This window comes from Nicotiana sylvestris, chromosome 5, assembly GCF_000393655.2.
Source record: "Nicotiana sylvestris chromosome 5, ASM39365v2, whole genome shotgun sequence".
NCBI lineage: Eukaryota > Viridiplantae > Streptophyta > Magnoliopsida > Solanales > Solanaceae > Nicotiana > Nicotiana sylvestris.
This window is the reverse complement of record NC_091061.1, coordinates 161,172,769-161,192,807: the sequence shown is the minus strand read 5'-3', so window position 1 is coordinate 161,192,807 and position 20,039 is coordinate 161,172,769. Positions and strand designations below refer to the sequence as shown.

Below are 20,039 nucleotides of genomic sequence, written 5' to 3'. Positions count from 1 at the left end.
TTATTTTTTCTTTTATATATTTTTTTTGCATTTTCATAAGCAAATAAATAAATAAAAAAAAAACATTTTTTATTTTTTAAAATAAGACTCTTTTTTCATTTTCTTTTTAATGGCAAGACAAACTATATATCTTTTCTCCTTTTTTTTTGAAAAACAAAACAGAGCGACGACTTTTTTTTCCCTTTGCTTTTAATAAAGCAAACTAACACATTTTTTTTTATTTTCTCAAAATTTCGGCAGAGTTTCGACACTACTTGGACATTTGTTTTTTTTTCTAACAATAAGTAGTTATATCTCTACACTGTTATTTTCTCCTCTTTTCCACTATTTTCTAATTTGTGGATGATGATGAAAACATACACAATCTTTTTTTTCATGCCTTGTTTTTATATGTATTTTTATTTTTTTATGTTTATTGTTATTTTCAAAATGTGGCATGGGAAACATAAGGATTTCCAAGACATCTTGGATTTCGCAAATGTTCCCCATGCGCTTTTTCCAACATATGAAGCGTGGGGGACATATGGGAATTCCAAGACTTCTTGGATTCCACAAATGTTCCCCATGTGTTTTCCCAAAAAGCAAGCGTGGGGGACATAGGGAATTCCAAGGCTTCTTGGATTCCGCAAATGTTCCTCATGCTTTGATTAAAATAACATCATGCTGGAAATGACCAAATGACCCATTCGCCCTTGACTGAATACAACATGTAGCACATAGGATGCCATAAGATGGTCTATTATTTTCAGGTTGCTTGTCCTAGACGGACCCAACCCCTGTGTTGAGTCCCCTAAGTCAAATGCACATGATGCAAATAAACGTTCCTACTAGGGATCCGGCATGTGGCTTTGTTATACTAGGTTCAGAACCTGGGTGTTTGTTCTAGACCTGGCTTACCCGAGCGGACAGCTCGAGCCGAGGGGGGGCAGCGTACCGGGAATACAGAAGCTTCACCGGCTTAGCAACTTATCCGAACCTCGTTCTAAATTGGGATTTGACACTATACAGAAAAGAAGTCATACGAAGTACGCCCTTCTTCATGATTTAGAAGACTCAGAGAGAAGATGGGTTTCGGCACAATTTATATACAGTTCACATAATATCAAAGCGGTAAAAGCAACATTTAGCACATTAGGCTTAAAACATGTAAAAAATCAGATAAAGCCAAATATAACAATTATTTTAAGCTCGAATTCTTAACCCTGAACCAGTGGTTCTGGGTCAATCCCCAGCAGAGTCGCCAGAGCTGTCACACCTCATTTTTCCGCACCCGAGGGGGTACAAGGGAGTTTTTTCCAATTAAAGGACAATCGAAACGGGATTTATTTATTTATTTCAGAGTCGCCACTTGGGAGATTTAGGGTGTCCCAAGTCACCAATTTTAATCCCGAATCGAGGAAAATAATGACTCTATATTATAGTCTGCGTACCAGAAATCCGGATAAGGAATTCTGTTAACCCGGGAGAAGGTGTTAGGCATTCCCGAGTTCCGTGGTTCTAGCACGGTCGCTCAACTGTTATATTTGGCTTGATTATCTGATTTTTAATACAATTATGAACCATGTGCAAATTTTATCTTTTACCGCTTTATTATCATTATTTTTAGGAATGTGAACATCGCTTAAAACATATCTTTGGACTGTGTCACATGAAATGCACCCACAATCTGAAACATATTTTATTTGATGTTTTAGGATTTGGATTTGGGTCGCATGAAATGCGCACCCGAGTTTAAGAAAGTAATTTAATTAAATCGCGTCTAAAGAGGCTAACGCGTTATTATCTTCAGGGAAGGTAGTGAACTTCACTAAACGGCCCATCCCAAATTCTAAGTATTTATTATGACTGATTATTGAGGGCCCCGCAATTTGCATTTTTATTTGGCGAGGCTCGTCTCATTCAAAAAAGAATTTGCAACGTCATGGAAATGCATCTCATACCACATCACAGTCAATGTACCCGTGATTAGAGACACATTTCGATTCCATTGAGATTTGGATTTGGGTCACATAAATGTGCACCCGAGTTTAGGGAGATACATTATTAAGATGCGCCTAAAGCAACCAACGCATTATTATTTGTGGGGAGGGCCGTGAAATTTGTTAAACGGCCCATCCCGGAATCTAAGTATTTAATACATATATTTTGTGAGGGCCCCGCAATTTGTCCCTTTTATTCGGCGAGGCTCGTCTCATTTTATTCTTTATTATTATTATTATTATTTTTATTTATTTATTTGTTTATTTATTTTTTTCAAAAGGAAAAAAAGGATAAGGCTAAAATAACTACATTCTTTGCTACTTTGCGAGGTCATAGGTTATAGATTGAACCTATTTGATGAAGCGAGTATTTTTCCGCGGAATTAAAATTGCTACTATAATTTCAACATTACTACCACATGTATAAACAACTATTAAGACAAACTAAATAATTAACACCTTTCATGCAAACCTCTATTACGACAAATATTTGGATAACAACAATTTAAACATGAAGAAAACAAAATGTCAAATAGCTACCTAAAATAACGAAACAAAGGAAAAGACATTCAACAAATCCGATACACAAACAGTGCATAGGAAATCCACATCATTTCATTCCATTTAAGCAAATATAACACGTTTGGAAATGTGTATGCACCTGTTTGAAGCGAGAACAACAACCAAACTGTCCCGACCACTATCGGAAACCTCTCCAATGACGGAACCTCGATGTCAAACTCAACGATATCAGACCGGAAACCACGAGCACAACCCGACGACGACCTCAGACGGACTGCGCGACGATAGCGAAGAAACGGCGGCAACTGGGCAGGCTAATGCTAATGGTGACTGGTTCGTTGCTGGGGAAGGAGGCGAGCTGGGGGGAGCTGGGCGACGGTGGACGTGGGGGAGCAGCTGTGGAGGTTTGTTTGAGCAGTTGACGGAGGGGGTGTTTGGACGATGCAGTAGCGATGGCTACTGCTTGACGGGCGGTTGTCTGGGTGTTGCTGGGGTGCGTGGGATGGCTGGAACTGGTGGTGGTGTTTGGACGATGTTCGTTTGGTCGCGGTGGAAGGTGACCTGGTGGTGCAGCTGTTCCGGCGAGGAAGAAATAGCAGCTGTTGCGTGATAGCAGCGGTCGTGGGGTCGTTTGACTTGAAGAAGTCGGAAATGGTGGTTTCGGCGGTGGTTATGGTCGTTTGAGCAGTTGACGGAGGTGGAGAGAGACGGGGTGGTGTTCGGACGGTAATCTTCTAGGTTTTGCGGGTGGTTTTACGTGAGGGTTTTGGAGTAGGGTGGTGTACGCCGGTGGTCGACGAGGGAAAGGTCGGGTCCGACGATGGAGGTGGTTCCCTTTTTCGTTGGTTGGAACTGGATCGTTTTTATGGAGGTTGACAGTAGGTTTTTCCTTCTTCTCCTGAAGAAGATGATGAAACAGTACTATTTTCTTCAAAAATCCAAAAGTCCGTTTTTTTTCCTTTTTTTTTCTGACCAAAAGTCCAAAATTTTCCCTTTGTCAAATGTGTTAGTCCGTGTATTTGCGTGGTGGGGTTCAAGGCATATGTCCCCCACGCGTGGTGGGGTTCCCCACGTGTCCTGGACACGGTTTATTATGGGTTAGGTCCGAAAATTAGGCCTAAAACCGGGTAGTTTGAACCCGAATATTATTCTTTTGCCCGGACCCGAGAAATAGGAACACGTTGCTTAACTAGTCCTATGTAAGCAAAATAACTACCGAAAATAAGACTAGTATTTAACAAAACTATATCTTTTTTTTAAATATTTTTAAGGTTTTAAAATAGCTACAAAATATTAATAAAACTATTTTTGTAATTTTCGTAAATATTAAGATAAAATATGAAGTACTATTTTTTGTATTTTTTCAAAGTTAAAACGACTATAAAAGATTAATAAAACCATTTTTTTGTAATTTTCGTAAATATTAAGATAAAATATGAAGTAATATTTTTTGTATTTTTCAAAGTTAAAATAACTATAAAATATTAATAAAACTATTTTTTTTTGTAATTTTCGTTTTTTAATAAAGACAAAAATATGAAATAATATTTTTTGTATTAAAATGACTTCAAAACATTAATAGAATTATATATATATTTTTTGTTAATTTTCGAATTTATATAAAGTACCAAAATAAAGTGCAATTTTTGATTTTTTCAAGTTTATGAGGGATACATAAACTAAAATTTATATATATACTTTTTTTTTTTGTAATTTTTCTTTTTGCAACGAAATAAAGTAAAAATAGTTAAAATAGCTATACTAGACCCAATTTCACATATTCACACTAAAATGTGAAAATTCTCGGGGAGGGTCAAAAATCACGTGCTTACAGTGACCACACCAATCGATCGTTCCATAAAGTGACACTTTTCGTCGTTACGCAGCAACAAATTTAACGATACGATACTATAAAATTTAAGTAACAATACGATACAATATAACAGGTAACAACCATCCAAACAAATTGTTATAGGTCACACGAAGACAATTTTATCGTTGCTCGAAGATTCCCCTCCATGTTCGTAAATGACTAATTACTAAATCAATAATCCCCCTAATTCATTTTATGTAGCACTTTTTCTTTTATAATGCTTAAACTCTTTCTTTTATAGTGCTTAAAAAAAATTCACTTTGTATTTGAAAATTCTTTTAAACTTTAAACTCTGATTACTAAATAAGTGCTTTTAAATTCACTTATTGATTACTAAATCAATAATCCCCCTAATTCATTAACCTTTAAGAACTCACACATTTTAAATTCTGGATTCACCTCTTGGCAATTCAGACTAAAACAACCCCATCAGAGGGCTCTGAAGTAACAAACACTCGAATGAGTCAAAATAACAAACTAAACTATCACGTAGGCTACCCTTTCCTTCAAGCAAAAGCCTATTTTATCATTTTGCATATTAATCCTTTTACAACTTAGCAAAGACAACTCATTCCCATTACAGTATTTATATATGCAAATACATTTCTGGGCAGTGTTGACATGAAACTTAGTCAGATAACACGTACGTATTTCATTTAATATGTGTACCCTTTCAAGATATTGTTTTGAAGTGAAGAAAGGAAACGTGAAAGAGAGGTTAGAATTGAAGCAAAAGCAATAACACTAATAAAAAGGGATCAAAATATGAAAAGAAAGAAGGTGTGAAATTGTAAGGAGAAAAATGATGAGTACTCTTCAAAGTGTTGGGAGCAGTGGAAGAACTTCAACGACTGCGGACGACAACGATGAAGATCAAGAGATGACAAAGGTAGCATTGGCTTCATTTCAAGCAAGAGAAGAAGAGATTGAGAGGAAGAAAATGGAGGTGAAAGGAAAAGTTGAGACTCAACTTAGCCGTGCTGAAGAAGAAACTAGGCGTTTGGTTCGTGTTTGGGAGGTAAATACTGCTTCATCTGATCCCAAATATTAGTCGTTTTAACAAATTAAACTAGAATGAAATGTTCATTTCTTAATTTCCGATTTCTTATTTCATGTTAATAACTTTTAAAAGGAGCTTGAAGTGTTGACGGATCCAATGAGAAAGGAAGTTGCAATGGTACGCAAGAAAATTGACGTTGTTAACCGTGAAATCAAATCACTTGGACAGACCTGTCAAAAGAAGGTAGTATTTGCTTACTTCCTTATTGCCCTTCCTCTCTTTTTTTTTTTTTTTTTTTGAGTATTATAACTTTTAGTCTGCTGCAACGGTAATTATTTACATTTGGTAGTCGAAAAAGTGTATAAAATTTGTATAACTTTTGTATATAACATACAAAATGTATACAACAACAACATCAACACACCAATTATATTCCCACTTCATAACAGAATATATATATATATATATATATATATATATATATATATATATATATATTTTGACTATTATTTTGAGAGTAGTTGTATAGTGTTATTTTCCCATTTTTATACAGCTAAATTCGTTGTTCAATTGCTAGTTTTACAACTTAAAATAAATCTTCTCCTAATGCTCCCTCATTCCTAATTTGTGTTTGTATTATTAAAATTAAAAATTTTAATGATATTTTCCTGTGGCAATAGGAGAAAGAATACAGAGAAGTGCTAGAGGTTTTCAACGAAAAGAATAACGAGAAAACTCAGCTAACCTCCACTCTAGTAGAGGTGACGATTCATAATAACCATTCTTTTTTTTATTCTTTTATTCTTGATTTTCTTTTTCTTTTTAAATTCCCCTATCTAATTGACTTTTGGGCTTGTGTATTTTCATCTTTTAGCTAGTGAAGGAAAGTGAGAAATTCAGGATGGGAAAGCTGGAGGAACTAAGCAAGGTTTTGAATCCCAAACGCTAGTGCTGTTAAACTCCACCATTGGCCATTGCTGACACTAACGAATGATTCACATATTCTCTATGTATCATACAGAAACAATTTATTTTAACTTTCACTTGATATCCCTTCGAATAATGTATTAAATTTTCCTTCCTTCGGTTTGATTATTCACTGTTGTTGAAGAGTTTGTTTGCAAGCAAAAAGAAAAAGGAAAAGGGAGACAAAAGTTTGTTTGGCTTCCTTTTAGTCCTCAATTGTATACTCTTAAGTCACTGTATGTAAATTCGAAGTGTCCTAATAAATGCCTATTTTTAGTGCCAAAGGCATAGCTCAAGCGACAAGTCGAGGATTTACAAAGAAATGCTTTATGCAATGTTTGAATTCTCTACTATAAAAAGGATGATAAGTTGATAACTATGTTTATAACGTCGTAGGTTTTCCAATCAGAACAATGAAATATAGAAGTCTATATAGAGACTTTTACAAACTGCCAGAAAAGGTAGGAAGTTTATGAGTACATTCAAGATTTTACGCGTCTTTGCTAAATCATAGGGATTTACCTCGACTCCACCCCCCTTCCCCCAAGTGTTTGTGGGGGGGGGGGGGGGGGTCTGAGTTGAGAAACACTAGTACAACTAATTTCCAGGGGGTAAGGTCATGATTAAATATAAGATCTTAAACTTGAAATTTTTAATCTGCTCCTATATCCACGACGAGCTGCCTGTACTCAGCTAGCAGATGTGGTATATCATCCATACGTAGCTGCAGATCAGAAAAGAACATTCTAACTGAAAACTGACAATCGAAGGAGTAAATGACATTACTACTAGGAAAAAGGTGATAAAAGTGAAGAGCTAGCAACAAACAGATCACAGATGCAAACAAATGCACATATTTAAAAGAAAGGAAAGATGAAGATAAAGAGATAAAGAGGGGTTCAAAAAATGAAGTTTACACCCAACTTTGGTTTCGACTCAGGTGTCACTTCTACTGTTTATGCAAACTAAATACATATTAGGGAAACTATACACTTGATGGGTTGATAACTAAAGCCCTGGTTTGTGGTAATAACGAATATCTCCTCTATAGCATGATAATTTACGGTTACCTTCCCTAACAGGAAATGGTGTTAAGTTTAGTGTCTTTTCAGCATCTTGTCCACAAAGCTTTATGCTAATGTTCAAATGCAAAGCAGTCTTAGTATGGAATGGTTGCAAAAATAGATCTACTTTAACACGAATTGTCAAGAAGCACTCTGTTGCTAACCTCAGTATTCATGACGAACTACTGGAAAAGATACATGAAGTAGGAGGAAAGTGGAAAACTTAACAAATAATTAGCATGATGACATTAAAAGTCCGAATGTCAAGCTCCAAGGAAACTTGAGCTAGTTGCAGCACTCAACAAATCAGAATATCAAGCATCAAGGCCACTTGAGCAATATATAAGAGAGATGATAAAGAAGTGAAGCAACCAAGAATTCAGATGTAAATAACATCAAGACTAACAAATAGAACCTTGAAGAACGCATACCTGACTAATATTTCTGATATGATAGAATCTATAAGTCTCTTTCCCCATCGATCCAGCATTCGAGGATTGTAAGAGTGATCTTAGCTTTTCCCTGTAATGTCAAATGATCAAAACTTAAACTGTGAGAAGGTGAACAGCATTTCAGTTGAGGTACTCCCTCCCCCTCCATTTTCTTTTTTCTTTCCTCTTCAAGAGAAAATTTGTTCCTTCAACTGTCCACACATTCATAAAATGGGAGGAAGTAATTGAAAGACCAAATTTTACTTAGATTTGATAGCAGATCACATAGATTTCATTTAAATTCAATGATTAACTTATTTCCGAGTCCTGAAAATTGATAAAAGTCAGGGTCAATACACTTACGTCATGAAGGTTGAAAGGAGATTCTAAAATTTCATCATCATATCCAAATATCTATAGTATAAAGCCCCAAAATTTAGTCTCACACCAGTAGAACACAAGAAAACTTCAAAAGAAAATAAACAAAACACTTGCTAACAAACAAGTTTATCAGCGACTTGGTTACTTGGGGAAACATGAGTTTTTGTGCACATGTGAATGCTTATGGAAAGACATAAGAAGCACCCCATAAAACATGCAAGATCTCTTAGTAAGCCCTTGCTGACATATCAGGTGCCATTGAACATTATCCAGGGAAAGCATCTATATATAGTGATAGTGATCCATCGCCTTGACTTGAGATACTGCTGTAAACCAACAATGCAATAGCACTTTATACGTCACTAGTGAAATTTACATTTACTTCCATCACTCGTAGAAGTAGTCTGACTTGATCATCTTTTCAGGATATGTAAGTTCTTCTTCACATTTATAAGAATACCAGAACTTAACTAGATGTAAACATAAAGCAAAAATGTACAAGACAATGTTCTTACTTCTGAAGGTGGGTAATCATGCGCTGGTAGTCACGAAGTAATGGGCTAAGCTCCTTTAATTGAATTGACTTTGGCGAGGACCTTGACCAATGGTCACGAAGTGCTTGTACAACCTTCAGTGATCAAACTATTCAAGATTAAGTAACTTAAACATTTGCTCAGGTGCATGCGCATGTCCATGTGTGTGTGTGTACATATTGCATAATATACACTGAGCAAAGAAATTACAAACCTCTTTATTACTGAGAGCTCCCTCTCCAACCAATTTAGATGCCAATTCTAATAATTCTGTATCTTCCAACTCATCTACAATTTTCTTTGTATTGGAATTGGAGATGGAGACTGAAACTCCTATCCTTTTCTGCAACTCTGCCAAAGCATCTTCTTGCATTTGCCTCTCCTATTAATAGTAAGAGAGAGTTAAACCAGGATAGATCCTTTGTCCGTCATAGAAGCAATATCAACACACTCATTTAATTTTATTTTTATTGAGATGGTAAATATACATCTAAAATATCAAAGCACAATCACAATAAAGAGACTTACTAGGATGACAGATATAGCCGTGGTAAAAACCGCACCCTCAACAACTGCCACCCACTTATTCACCCCCACCCCAAATACATACCCAAGGAAATCAAAAGATTTTAAGAAAAGACTTGGACATACATGCAATCATGCATGCAGATAGACGGTATCGTCAAGCAATCACTTGATTAAAGAAAACCCAGTGAAGCTTGGGCCAATGGTCAAAGCTGAGGTGCCACAAAATTTGAAGTTATCGGATTAATTCAGTGTAAAATCAAGTTGAACAACATCTGTTTATATTCTTCCCCAGAAGAATAAGGTTGGTTTTATCATTCTCTAAACTTGGATAAGTTTATTGTACTGTTCATAAACAACTATCTTGACTTTGTAACTCTGCAAGGTTGTGCTCTCATTTCTTCACTCTCAGAAAATATCAAGTAAGAAATTGTTTGATGCCTCATTTTTTTATAGAACAAGTAAATGGGGTTCAAAGCGACACTTGTGCAAGTAAACAAACAAAATTTGAACGACAAAGTAGATTTAATTTCTTTTAAAATTCAAAAAAAAAAAAAACGTTGGCATCCAGCTGCTCTGCAAGCCTTCCAGCACTAGTTCAAACACCTTCATGCCAAGCAAAAAATATCACTTTCTACTACACCAACTCTACTTGTGCCTTTTGTGCTCAAAACTCCAATTCAGAGCAAAAGGGAGTTCCATCACATTTTACCTTCATTTTTCTAGAAAAGGTCAAGTTTGACACCATTTCAAGGATTTCTCAAGTATGATTACAACTTCTTATGCCACACAAAATCTCCAAAGATTGGATGCATGACTCCTTAGTGTGAAAGGAAACCAAAGTATACTCAAGGGGGGTGCGGGAATGACCATCTACGTCTAGTGAGTGAGCTGTGCCAATTCATGCTGGTGCCCAAGCACCTTTGAAGTGTAAGTGGTTCAAGTTCTGTAAGTAGGGCTAAGCGGCTCTTTTTCATGGGTATCATTCAGTAATCCTTGCTTGATGTTTAACTTTATGCAGAGACTCCACTGACCAGTTCATTCCACGAGTCAAATGCGATTTGCATCTAGTTGATACATCATCGAGATGTTTAGGCTCCAAATTCCAAATAGCAGCAAAAAGGAACTAATATGTCCAATGCAATGGTATGGTCTCCTAGCACACACATTTTAATATTTGAACTGAGAGGGGAGTAATAAAAAATGAAAATCCATGGCCCTTTACCTTCTCCATACTTGTCATTGAAGCATCCTGACTTTCATGAATGCCCTTGGGAGGAGAAGCCGTTACGCGCTTAGCAATTGGATCATCTAAAGATCATACATTATGAAGAAACATACGTACAAGATGTTAATTGAAAGAATGAGAGTGTAGTGCAATCAAGTCTATAATACAAGAGAAGTTCGTTCACTTTTCCAAGGCATGCATTAGCTTAGAGCTAACTCTTTATTGCCAAAATGTGTAACATTGTACAACTCATACAACTCTAGCACCATTTAAATGGGCGGTTAAACTCTGCATGAGAGTTGCTTAAAAAGGAAGGCTTTTTCCTGGCATATCTTCATACAAAATTGACCAACTCAAACAGGGCTATTGTGCAAACTTTAAGGAAAAGCTGGAAGTTGAGAAGATATGAACGAACTCCTGATATCAATTTTCAAATGATCTAATAAAATTATAGATCAACAGCATAAAATCACGCAAGTAAGAAATAAACAGCAGAGGATAAATGGATGGAGAACAACAGTATGCTAAGAAGGAAGTAATCAATTAAGTTGGTGGCACAACAAGCTAACACAAGTTTTTGAAAAGAGAAGAACTCCGCTTAACAGTGAAAGGTTACACAAAGCTGTACTTGAAAGAGACTCAATACCTTCTGGAACTAACCACCAGAGATCACCATAAGTTGATTTTCCATCGAACCCACCAAACAACAAATATCGTGACCCAACGGAGGTCATCGAGTGGTATGCTCGTGCAGCTGGCGATACATTCATAGTTGCTAGGCGTTTCCACTGTACAGAGACTGGAAACAGAGAACTTTAGAGCAAAATACTCTTACTGACCATTTACAACAATCATGATGGTTTTCAGATCATTTAACTATGGTTGTGTTTGGTACGAAGGAAAATGTTTTTCCAAGAAAAATAAGTAGTTTTATCACTTATTTTCCCTTGTTTGTGATTGTGCTTTGATGGATAGGGTGCGGGGGAATTGGTGAGGATGGGGAATAGGGTTGGGAAGGTTGAAGAAGAGTTTTGGAAAATGTTTTCCCTTCTCGTGATAGAGAAAACTTTTTCCTCCAATTGGAGGAAAATAAGTTCATGAGGAAAATGTTTTCCAAAGCATTTAAGCCAACCAAACATGGAAAAATTGGAAATCTTTCTCCGGAAAATGTTTTCCTTCATACCAAACACACCCTATGTGCCTCCATCTTCTATAAAACATACATTCACAATTGTGGAAACATTTGTTAATCTAGTTAAGTCTTTTACATCTCCAAATTACTTTTGTATGTACAAGCTATAGAAATGTATTTTTGATTGGTACAAGCTACAGAATTCTATTAATGTGGATCAAAATTATTCTGGCATGAAAATGCAAAAGAAGCTCCGCCATAGAACAAAACCAAAAATTGTAATGCAGTACAAGTCACAAAGCCTATACCAGTACATGGAGCGCTATAGTAATTCTAAAAAGTATTGATGATACATGCTTACCCCTGTCTAAAACAACACAATCATTGTAGTAAACATCATACCGACTCAACCAACCACCAGTTCCGTGCCCTCCAAATAACAACAGCTGCAGAGAAATTATAGGTCAGAATGCTTCTTCTTTTCTTTTCTTTTATGGTTGCTGGAAGCAGGGAAAGGTTTGAGTGAACAGTATCAAGTGAAAAGTGGAAATAATTACATTACCCATAACACATAAGTGACAGGTTTTCTTCTTTTTTTATTTGGGATAAAGTAAAGTAAAAAGTAATGACAGTGTACAATCATTAAATAACTATACTTGCCACTCTAATGCAACAGTAATTGTGTGGATATTTCAAGTACAACCTGGGGAAGTTCATCAAGAATTTCAGCATAATTCACAACAATCTTTACTGGTGATATCGACACAACCTGGCTGTGCCAATATGGGCTTCAGGAACAATCGAATACTTGAACTTACATGCACTAACTCCTCCTAGGTGAAGAGGTATGTATAGACACTATGAAGTTTCTATGCACATTTATACGACTTCAGAAGTAACAAGAGAGTGTAAGGAAAGGAATTACAGAAGTTTGGATATTATCTCCACCACTATTCTTTTAGAACTCTTCAAAGTGGCAACAACACATCTACTTGCAAAGGGTTTCGGCTCCTCTAGTTTTACTACCACAGTAAACACAGTGAGTTAAATAAAGAATTTAATATTCTTTTCTTAAGGGGTTATATGTGCTAAATGAAATTATACCTCCTCAATAAACTCAAAACTGCCAGTAAAAATTGCACGCATCAGACGTGCTAATTATGTTTTCACTGCAAATAGATTTTCAAAGATATTGCCAAGACAGATGTAACACAGCTAGCAGCTGATAAACATCAACACCCCAAGAACAGTGTTAACTCATTCTTATCTCCTTATATTCCAACTATTAACTTGCATAGTTTTGCATGCCATGACTTTCACCATGAAAAGGACTTACATAGAGTCCTCCAGATGTAACTGTATGTCCACAACGCGCTGTAGGAGCTTGACCTGGAAGCTTCAGTTGGGTCCATCCAGGGCTTTCGTTCTCTTCCTTCCGGAAAAATCAGAAGTTTTTATATAGCTAAGTGCTTAAACAGGAAAAATAGTCATAAAAGCTTCAAGAGAGAAGTCCAGAAAAAAAGGAAGTGGAAAGATAAAACCAATTCAAACTAACTACAGCAGATGATAGGGTACAAATAACATGTGAGTGATCCAAAAGAATGTTGACTAATTACTGGAAATAGGGGTGGGCATTGGTCGGTTCGGTTGTGAATATTATCGGTTTAGCATATCGATTATCGGTTTACAAATATGATAAACCAATAACCGAACCGATAAGATATCGGTTATCGGTTAATCGGTTATCGGTTAATCGGTTATCGACCATTATCGGTTCGGTTATCGGTTAATCGGTTATCGACCATTATCGGTTCGGTTATCGGTTTACCCGATAAGATAGCTCAATCTAGAGTTAAGCAAAAAGAGAAAACAATTCACTGGAGTTAAGCAAAAAAGAAAAGAATCTACATATAGTATACTACCCATTTCTGCGTTCTGGCCACAACTAATATTTGAAGCATGCTTCATTTTGACAAATTCAAGACCTATGCAATCTCAAAAATTGATACTACAACTCCACAAGCATTCCATCTCCAATTCGCTGGAAATAGCATTTAACAGGAACATAAATAACAATTTTTTGGTTTCCTACCAAAACATAATCAAGAGATCGATGTCTTTTTTCAGAGTCCAATTGTAGCAAGAGCAACAAGAGTACTAGTAATTCAGCAGTTGTCCAAACACAACTAAAATAATACTAATTCTTATGGGGTTATCGGTTAACCCGTTAAGAAATTGGGCAAACCGAGGCCCGAACCGATAACCCAATAGTGAAAAAATATTAAACCGTTACCGAACCGTTAACCTAATAACCCGATATCGATACCCCAATAAGCTTTTTTCGGTTTGGGCTATCAGTTATACCCGATAGTTGCCCAGCCCTAACTGGAAAGTAGTAAATGAAAAATAGAAATTCCAGCTATACGAACTAGAGTATTTCATCAAGGGCAGCCAAACTCATATTTTCTAGGAAAATTTGTTCCTATTTCTGAAAGACTGGATAAGCACAGCCACGAAATATTAGCTGAAAATGTATGACATGCCATACCAATTCAAGAAGCAACTGATGAAGTTAAATCACATCTTCTCTTCTTTACAAACCCGAAGACAATTTACCAGAAAAAGGAAACATCACTAGTAAAAAAGGAAGTCCACTGATCATAACTTGAAGCTTCAAGGTAAAGTATACCTTCTTCAATTAGGCCCTTCAAAGCCCACAAGTCAGCCATGATTGGCCCTCCACCTCCTACCCAAAAGTAAAGTTAACCACATTAGTCCATATATTAAGAAAGAGATTCAAGTATCTGAACACATGTAGATTAAAACTAAAACCAATTAAAGATGTCAATGCCAACTTGCCCTACAAAAAGATGAAAAGTAAAAGCATCACCAGCGTATGTAAGTTGTAACAAACATACCTTCAGATAAAATTGCAACTGAACGGTTAAATGTGTTTTAGAAAATGGTAAATGTACTATTATAACTTGATTCTATGCCTACGTATATTATGTGTTTGTTCTCCATGCCCTCCAAAGTGGAAAAAGAAATAGACAAGTTGAGAAGGGTTTTCTTACGGCAAGGAAACGTTCAAAGATTCAGACTTCTCCTTAATGGATCTCATACTCTGTTAAATTCCTTGCTATATTGAAATCTTTCAAGACCATTTCTCTGGACACCCATGCACTGAACCATTTACGTTGGGGCATTTAAGAGCTTCATTCCCTTCAACATTAGTTTAGGATGTAGCATAGACGTGCAAGTTTAAATCCTTAACTTCACTCACCATATTAAGTGTCCGTGAAATTTTCCCTTATGCTTAAGTCAGACTAAAATTTGCTGATAAACTGCTTTAATTCAGACTGTAAGAGGGGGGGGGGGTCAACCTGATAAGTGGAAGACCTCAAGATTTTCTAAGCAGCATAAAACCTTTACAGTATATGAAAATGCTGAATAGCAAATTACAGAGACAAACATGATATATCCAAGCCAAATATAAATCATCATCCACATTTACCTCTACCACCATAGACAAGCAATCTTTTCTCGACCATAGTAGAGGTATGGCCACATCTAGGTGGCGGTAAAGTTCCCAAAACAGATAACTCCCTCCACTCAAGAGACACTGTTCAAAAATATACCAACTGTTATGGATAAATTGTTATCTAACACAGGGAAAGGGTAGAGAAAACCTAGAGTTGCTATCAAAGACAGTACTTGTGTCCAAGATATAGACATCTGACAACCACTTTTTACCATCCCAGCCACCATACCTGCATGCAAATCAACGCCAAAAAATTAATGAAAGAAGGATAAGACATAAGCACCAGCAGAAGGTAGGACAAACTTACATAACAATTTTACTGTTTCCAATGGCTGAAGCAGCTGCGAAATCCCTTGCAGAAGGTAAGTCACCAAAACTTGTCAACTCTGACCATTGCCATATATCTAGCACCGCAGAGATAAAAAAATCAAGACCCAAGTCTGATGACAGTGAAATATACTTTCTTCACATGGTTTGCAGCTTAGAACGCCATACTAACAGCGGATAACTAGCAGGGGAGGAGTCGGGCACTAGTTAATTTGTGTTGTTTCTGCCAAGCAAACACTGATCAGTGAGAATGTGGATTGTATACGGCTTAGAGGCAGCTTTACTCGGATAGCATACTCTGTTTTTCATACCCCTCTACTGAGAGCTGTGGAGGAAACTTTGGAGTGCTGGAGGTAAAGGAAGATGGACACTGGGAAGGAGCTGAAGTGTAATCCTCTATGCATCTTTTGGCTGATTTGAGAGAGAAAGGAATTCTTCTGAAGGAGTTGAAAATCCATTATGGATGATTAATAACTCCTTGTTGATCATTACTATATTTTAGGCAAAAGAGCTATCCTATATTGTATAATTGGAAGGAGTTTGATGTAAACCTGCACTGTTTAGTGATACAACTTGGTGTAATATCAAAGAGATTATTGTGAACTTATCACAAATGTCCGATGATAGTGAAAAGAAGAAATAAAAAATAATGATGCATTTTTCTTTGCATAGCAGCTCACATTGCCAATGTAGAAAGAAATCCTTACCAGTATCCAGAACCCAAAAATCGCCTAATCTGAAAATGAGGATACCCAATTAAAGGCATTGGCAGAAGCAACATTTATAATACACAACATATGAGTTATGTAGCATCTGCATACCTTCGACTGCCAGATCTCCCACCAAAGATGAACATATGACAGTCAATTGATACAGCAACGTGGAATGCTCGTGGGCTGGGACCCACTTGGCCATCAGAACCACTGCCTGTGCAATCTGGCTGAAACCACAATTTGTTTTCTGAAACATTAACAACATATGAATTTAGAATATAAAAATGACTGATTGATTCAATACAAAGCAACCACATTGGCTTCCAGAAACTGTATTATGCAATGTCACAGAGGAAATATCAACCGAAGACGCCTCAATCTCAAAAAAGTTTTCATTGGCCATATGAATATTTTACATATCTGTTCCGCTCCATCCGGCCTATTTCATTGAAGTACTCAATAATTTATCTTAAAAAGAAAAACTAGTGGTTCTGCAAAACTAAAGGCTCTCTGACTCTCACTTATTAGACTGAAACACAAATCTCTGACCAAACTAACTATAAGTTCTCCTTATAAAAAAAATAAAAAAAAATTAAAAAAAAAACTAACTATAAGTTCTCTAAATTTCACCCTACTCCAACATGACATACAAATCTATACCAAACTAACAAAACGTTCTCTAAATCTCACACTTATTCTAACAACCCAAAAAATACCTCATATTTATTCCTACACTGAATTACAAATCTCGAATAAAACTAACTAAAGATTCCTTAAATCTCACACTTACTCCGACCTTGCAATACAAAGTCATAAACTATACGTTCTCTAAATCTCACACTAATTCCAATAGAGTTTAAGTTCTATGCAATGACAGTGTAAAAAATATTTACACAATCACATCATGTATACCGTAATTACAAGTCAATCTCTTGATAAGCATTAACTGTTAATGTAGTAAAATGGGTAATTAATCTACTATCACAGGTTAAAATTTACTGAAATTGTACAAAAGTCTTTAAACTATTAGTGCTTTCCGCCAAATGATATGTTTAAATACTAATAGGGATGGCAATGGGGCGGGGCGGGTGCAGCAAAAACCACAAAAATTTCAACCCCCCTCCCCCTAGTTATTTTTTCAGTTTTCAACCTGCCCCGCCCCGCCCCAATTAATTTTTTTTTCTTTTTTCTTTAATTTTTTTTCTAAAATAAACTAGTTTGACATTTTATTATTTTATAAAATGGAGAGTTTAATAGAATCACATAAACATAAAACTGAGAGTATTATGCTGATCTAAGAGTGGCAAATGGGCGGATCGGATCGGATATGGCTCAGGTCGAAGGCGGGTAATGAAAAAACGGATAAATTATCCGACCCGATTCATATTTAATACGGATAAAAAATAGGCTAACTGGCGGATAATATGGGTAACCATATTATTCACGACTTCTTGCATATGATCACTTTTGGGAGAATTCTTAGTCTTCCTAACTTGAGGAACCGCTAATTTGAGGCTTTATAAATGTAAAAGCTAGACCCATTGGTTATCCATTTTCTAAATGGATAATATGGTTCTTATCCATATTTGATCCGTTTTTAAAAAGTTCATTATCCAACCCATTTTTTAGTGATAATATGGGTGGTTAACTGTTTTCTTTGAACCATTTTGCCACTACTATGCTGATCTTTCAAAATAAATGGGTTACTATCATTTCCTATTACTAATACGACATCTTGACTTATGTAATATCATTTTGGCGAGACTTATGCAAATTGGTTAATTATAAATCAAAATAGTATTCGTGCTAGTGAGAAGAATGTGAAATTGTAGTTGAAATGATTGCTTTGTTTCAAAAAAGATAAAATTCAAAGTTGCCCCGCATTAAACTCGCAACCCGCCCCGCTTTAAAAAATTTAAAAACTGTTTAACCAGCACCCGAATAAGAGCAACCCTCCCCGCCCCGCTCCCGCCCCGCCCCATTGCCATCCCTAAATACTAACTTCACCTCAAGTGAAGAGAGAGTTAAATGTTAGCAGCTGATTAGGAGGGAATCAACTTACCAATATCATAGACAGTGATGTCATTAAGGAACTTCTTGTCAAGTAGTCCGCCGAACACCACAACTTTCGATTTCCCAATGTTCACTGCAGTGTGTCCACTGATAATTGGCAACAAAAGTTTCGTATTTAGCATCAAATTCAAATGATTCAGACACAAATGAAGACAGATTGAAATGCAAAATTTTATCTTACCTTCGAGGTTGTGGAATCGTTCCGGCGAAATCCGAAGAAGATGCTCGAATCCAGTAATGCATTTTCACTCTCTCTCTCTCTCTCTCTCAGTTGATCAGCTGAATTCGTATGAGCTGAAGATGCTGACTTTCCTACTGGATCCGATCCGACTTTGACTTGCCAACCGGGTGGGCATATTATGTGGGTTACAATGTTGTGGGCTTTTGGCTAATGTATCTGGGCCTAACATTGGCGATTTTCACGTAAAAATAGTGGTAAAAATGGCGTGTAGTAGCCACTAATTAAGGGTGTCTTTAGTTTTTATCCACTAATTATAATGCTCAGCAAAAATAGCCACTACTAATAGAAAAAAGACAATTTTACCTTTTCTTCCTCTCTTTCGCGTTGCATTTTCATCTGGAATACCCAAGGTGATTTCACGGTCGGCCTCCTTCATGCTTGGTCAATAGCATCGGGTCTATTAGTAGCCCCAATTACTAGGACATAACCAGGTCCATCACGAGATCCTTCTGATTTTGCTTCACTATTTCTTTTACCAATACGTACAATAGTTCCTTTTGCATCATCAAAATTTTCAAGTTCTGAATTTTTGAGCAGATGTCTCAATTACGTACAGTAATTTCTTTCTTCTTACCTTGTTTTTGTTTCTTTTGAGTTCAAAGATTAAAAGATAAGGACATGAGTCTTTAAGTTTGACATGCAGGTTTAAAAGTTAAGGACAGACAGTCCTTAAATTTGACATGCAGGTTCAAAAGATAAGGACAGACAATCCTTAACTTATAGTTTCAAGTTCAAAACTTAAGGACAATCAGTATTTAAGTTATTGTTTCAAGTTCAAAACTTAAGGACTTGTTGTCCTTAACTTTGAGTTTCAGGTTCAAAAGTTAAGGACAGACAGTCCTTAACTTATAGTTTCAAGTTCAAAACTTAAGGACAGGCAGTCCTTAAGTTATTGTTTCAAGTTCAAAACTTAAGGACTGTCTGTCCTTAACTTTGAGTTTAAAGTTCAAAAGTTAAGGACAGACAGTCCTTAACTTACAGTTACACGTTCAAAAGTTAAGGACAAGCAGTACTTAACTTACAGTTACAAGTTCAAAAGTTAAGGACGCTTGGTTTTGAAGTTTGAGTTCCAAGTTCAAAAGTTAAGGACATGTAACCTTGAAGTCCTGAACTTAGAGTTTCAAGTTCAAAAGTTAAGGACATGTAGTCCTGAAGTCCTGAACTTAGAGTTTCAAGTTCAAAAGTTAAGGACATGTAGTCCTGAAGTCCTTAAGTTAAGGACATGAACAGAAGAGTATTTTCGTCCGAGCAGTTAAAGTTTATTAAACCAGTGGCTAAAGACTAAAGACATTTAAAACGCTGGCTTTAAAATAAAGACATGAGCGGTGGCTAGCCAGTTTTCGGACTGGTTATTTAGAAATAGCCAATTTTCGGACTGGTCATTTAGAAATAGCCAGTGTTTGCAAAGTCATTAAACAATGGCCACTATTTTGCTGCAACATGAAAAGTTCCAGCATAATATGCTGGAGATCGGTACACCTGTGTATGAACTTCCAGCATATTATGCTGG

At 36.3% G+C, this 20,039-nt stretch overlaps 2 protein-coding genes across 2 annotated transcripts; one reads left to right on the top strand and one right to left on the bottom strand.

Annotated features, from left to right (window-relative positions):
• Window positions 1-5,060: 5,060 nt before the first annotated feature.
• Window positions 5,061-6,624, top strand: LOC104215703 (uncharacterized). Its single transcript, XM_009765558.2, has 4 exons — window positions 5,061-5,392; window positions 5,507-5,617; window positions 6,055-6,135; window positions 6,249-6,624. The coding sequence occupies exons 1-4, from the start codon at window positions 5,177-5,179 to the stop codon at window positions 6,321-6,323; spliced, it is 483 nt and encodes a 160-aa protein (XP_009763860.1). The 5' UTR covers window positions 5,061-5,176; the 3' UTR covers window positions 6,324-6,624.
• Window positions 6,625-6,700: 76 nt separating this feature from the next.
• Window positions 6,701-18,627, bottom strand: LOC104215704 (protein GLUTELIN PRECURSOR ACCUMULATION 3). Its single transcript, XM_009765559.2, has 16 exons — window positions 18,470-18,627; window positions 18,278-18,375; window positions 16,324-16,462; window positions 16,210-16,238; window positions 15,483-15,579; window positions 15,349-15,404; window positions 15,149-15,256; window positions 14,324-14,380; window positions 12,971-13,062; window positions 11,996-12,080; window positions 11,149-11,301; window positions 10,500-10,585; window positions 8,964-9,131; window positions 8,732-8,844; window positions 7,836-7,926; window positions 6,701-7,064 (listed from the first exon to the last, which is right to left on the bottom strand). The coding sequence occupies exons 1-16, from the start codon at window positions 18,529-18,531 to the stop codon at window positions 6,993-6,995; spliced, it is 1,506 nt and encodes a 501-aa protein (XP_009763861.1). The 5' UTR covers window positions 18,532-18,627; the 3' UTR covers window positions 6,701-6,992.
• Window positions 18,628-20,039: the final 1,412 nt, after the last annotated feature.